Source organism: Arachis ipaensis, chromosome B1 (genome assembly GCF_059453495.1).
Source record: "Arachis ipaensis isolate K30076 ecotype BB chromosome B1, ASM5945349v1, whole genome shotgun sequence".
Taxonomy (NCBI): domain Eukaryota; kingdom Viridiplantae; phylum Streptophyta; class Magnoliopsida; order Fabales; family Fabaceae; genus Arachis; species Arachis ipaensis.
The window spans coordinates 20,742,744-20,746,398 of record NC_142436.1 but is presented as its reverse complement, the minus strand read 5'-3'; the positions used below and the strand labels follow the sequence as shown (position 1 = coordinate 20,746,398).

The window sequence follows — 3,655 nt, the reverse complement described above, 5'->3', positions numbered from 1 at the left end:
ACTTATCAATAATATAACTATTGAATTTCTCTAATCATTCATCTAAATTATTCCTTTATTAAAACTATTATCTCTTCTACCATCTTGCCATAAAATTCAATACTATATTCCACTAAATAAACTTCAAACTATTAAATTACCTCATACTCTTATTTGTAACTCTTATTTGTAAAGGAGTACACAACAATCCATAATTAGGAATGACAATGAAGCGAAACAAGATGGGTATTTAAGTATTTATATCCATTCTAAACATTCATCTATTATTCTATTACTCGTTTCAATACCTATAGGTATTTTAAATTTTTTTTCTATATCCAAATTTGCAGATATATACATGCTCTATACTCGCTACACCCCATTCTGTCTCAGAACTTGATTACTTTATAGTTTTTTTTTTTTTAAGAAAAATCTATAACATGAAAATAAACAAATTAAACTGAACAAATCAATAAAATTTTAAATGTGATTAAATACTCTAGAAATATATTTAAATATAAAGATAATTCTAAATTATTTACAATAATATGTAGGATATAGATGGTCTCACAATACATCAAAATAGCCTTAAAACATTAAAATAGTCTTAAATCAAGAAAAAATTGAATTATCACATCACATAGAATAAATTTATTTTTTTCATTAATCTTAATCAAACATTCATTTTTAAGCATCTAGTCAACGAGTGAAAGGTATTTAGAGAATGTCTGAATGAGAGAAAGAAGAGGGACAGATTTTTGGCAGTGTGAGGTAGAAGAACTCGGACCGTGCGAGTTCTTTGGTTATAAACTTTTGCATAACAAATCGCACGGTTCGATTTGTATGGTAAGAGAATTTAAATTCCGGAAGGTTGAAATCGGACCCTCCGTGTAGCTTTAGCTTGGTTTTTTAATATGAAATGGGACAACAAATTGCATGGTCCGAGTTCCATGTTGAGAATTTGAATTGAACTCGGACCCTCCATTTTGCATGAGCTTGGCTGAACTGCTAGATGAAATCGCACGGTCCGATTTCATTTTTTAAAATTTTTTTTGAATCAGATTAACCTAGTCGAAGGGTGTGAGTTCGTTAAAGCTAAGAGGCCTATATAAAAGTGTGAAGTGAACTGGTGGTAGCTTACTCGCGTCTTCTTTCGCTTCTTGAACGGCTGCTTCTTCTATTTCTTCTTTCTCGTTTCTCCATTGCTTGTTTTGAACCTGAAAATCTAGTAGCTAAAGTTATGATTTTTTTTTGTGATTGAGAGAAATGAGTGACAGAGTGTTACTAAAAGTGTATTATTTTGGTCAGATTTTGTTACAAACGTCTGAAGGAGTAAAATTTATTTGTGAAAAGCTGCTAGATGTTGTTATTCTTTTTATCATCTCATTTGAAGAGCTCAAAGGTGTGATCTGTGAAAAGATTAATTCTGAGAGGGCAAGAAAAATATCCTGTATTCTATACAGATATCCCATACCATTGTTTGGTGGATTCGTCCAGTTTCAAACCAAATATGTGACGGACGAAGAGAGCATGCAAGAGATATTTTCAATGTATATTAAAAATTGGGCTCAGATCTCGTTCATCGAGTTGTATGTTGAGTTTGAACAATCTGAGGCCGACTGGAATATTCTACGGGAAGATTATAACAGTGACAGTGAAGAAGAGTTCGAAAGCAACTACGAATTTGTTGCTCCAGATGGAGATGAAGATCAAGGTGACGGAACTACGGCTCCAGATGTGACAGAGGTGGCAAATGCACTCGCAAACGAAGTGCCGTTTGAGGAGCCATCATTCATGCGAGTTTTGGACTTGGAAGCCATGCATGTTCCGGAGTTTCCGGAATATATGACTACAAGTACATAATTCGTCGTATTAGTTTTTTTAGTTGGTTATTGATTTAGTTATGAATAAATTAGTATTTATTTACCATTATTTACTCAAATAGATGTCATAGTTCTCAGGATCGAACTGGTGCTCGAACAGTTCAGGTGACTGGGTCACTGGTTCAACTGCTGGGTAAGTGGTTGAACCGGTTGACCCGGTCCTATGTAAATAAAAAATAAAAAATTAGCACGAATGTTAAATAAGAAACTTGAAAATGTATGTGTTTGCTAACATTTTAAAAAAATTAAGTTATTTTAAACCAATATGGAACAGGAACAATAAATATTTTATTTTTTTTACTGTTATATATATACTACAAGTACTTATTAGAAAATAATAATAAAATTCTCTACAATATGATTATTAAAAATTACGTGAGTTTGTAATTATTATTCGCACTGGATCGATGCCTTGTACGGTTCAAACCCAATGAACTGGACCCTTCATTGGGTTTGATGGTCGAACTGGTCGGTCCGGTCCGGTTTTTACATCTGATGCTGATGTTCTTATTTTGTTTAGAGTGACATAATAACATGATGTCTGGTTTGGATGTATATCATACTAGATGTAGTGAATGTTGATTTACCCTTATTATCGGTTTTGAAATATCTGTGTATTAATTTAATTTTTTCTATGGTGGTTGTCCCAGCAGAAATTCCTATTGTCGCAGATGGTGAATTTGCCGTTGGTATAGAGTTCAGTTCCAGGGAAGCTGTTATTAAGGCGATAAAAGAGTATACCATACGACGAAGCGTAGACTACAGGGTGTATGAGTCTGAGCCGTTGACATTTTATGCCAAGTGTACACAATATGGGTCAGGGTGTGATTGGCTTATCAGGGTTAGCATGATCAGCAGGAAGTACTGTTGGGTTATAAAGAAGTATAATGGTAGTCACACCTGTACCAGAGCCACCATTTCACAGGATCATTCGAAGCTGGATTCTATCACAATTACAGAAGCAATAAAGCCATTGGTTGAGGCTGACCCCTCCTTAAAGGTAAAATCGGTTATAGCAGAAGTGCAATCGAAGTTCAACTACACCGTTAGTTATCGGAAAGCATGGTTGGCTAAGCAAAGGGCAGTAGAAAAAATATTTGGAGGTTAGGAAGCATCGTTTGAAGCATTGCTTATATGGTTTGATGCCATGTGTCATAAGGAGCCATCAGCTGTTGTCTATTTTGAGACTATGTCTGCATATCAAGGTGATGACTTGGTGGGTGATATTCGGATACTGCATCGAGTATTTTGGAGTTATTACCCCTGTATTAGGGCATTCAGACATTGTAAGTCAGTTGTTCAGGTGGATGAGACTCACTTGTACGGAAAGTATAAGGGTTGTCTACTAGTGGCAGTTTCACAGGATGACAACAATAATATAGTCCCAATTGCGTTTGCTATTGTGGAGGGAGAGACTTCTGATGCATGGCACTTTTTCCTTAGTAACCTCCGTCAACATGTTGTCACTCGGGATGGTGTGCGTCTAATATCCGACCGACACGAATCCATCAATGCAGCTGTGGAACGCAGTAACAGAGCTTGGTCACCTCCTAGAGCTTTTCATATGTTTTGCATAAGGCATATAGAGTCAAATTTTCTGAGAAAGTTCAAGGCACCGTACCTCCAAAAATTGGTCGTCAACATTGGTAATCATTTAGTAAATTTAAGTAAGTTATTAACAGAGTTACCGTCGACATTTGTTTTGACCTCTATTATTTTTCTTTTTTTATGTTGTTATCCTCCAGGATATTTGAGGACGGTGCGGGAGTACGAGGTGCGTTACCAACGATTAC

General features: G+C 35.5%; 1 protein-coding gene across 1 annotated transcript; it reads left to right on the top strand.

Moving 5' to 3' along the window:
* Positions 1-200: 200 nt before the first annotated feature.
* On the top strand, positions 201-2,970 carry LOC148575909 (uncharacterized). Its single transcript, XM_088502616.1, has 3 exons — positions 201-225; positions 1,373-1,834; positions 2,516-2,970. The coding sequence occupies exons 1-3, from the start codon at positions 201-203 to the stop codon at positions 2,968-2,970; spliced, it is 942 nt and encodes a 313-aa protein (XP_088358742.1).
* The last annotated feature ends 685 nt before the right edge of the window (positions 2,971-3,655 follow it).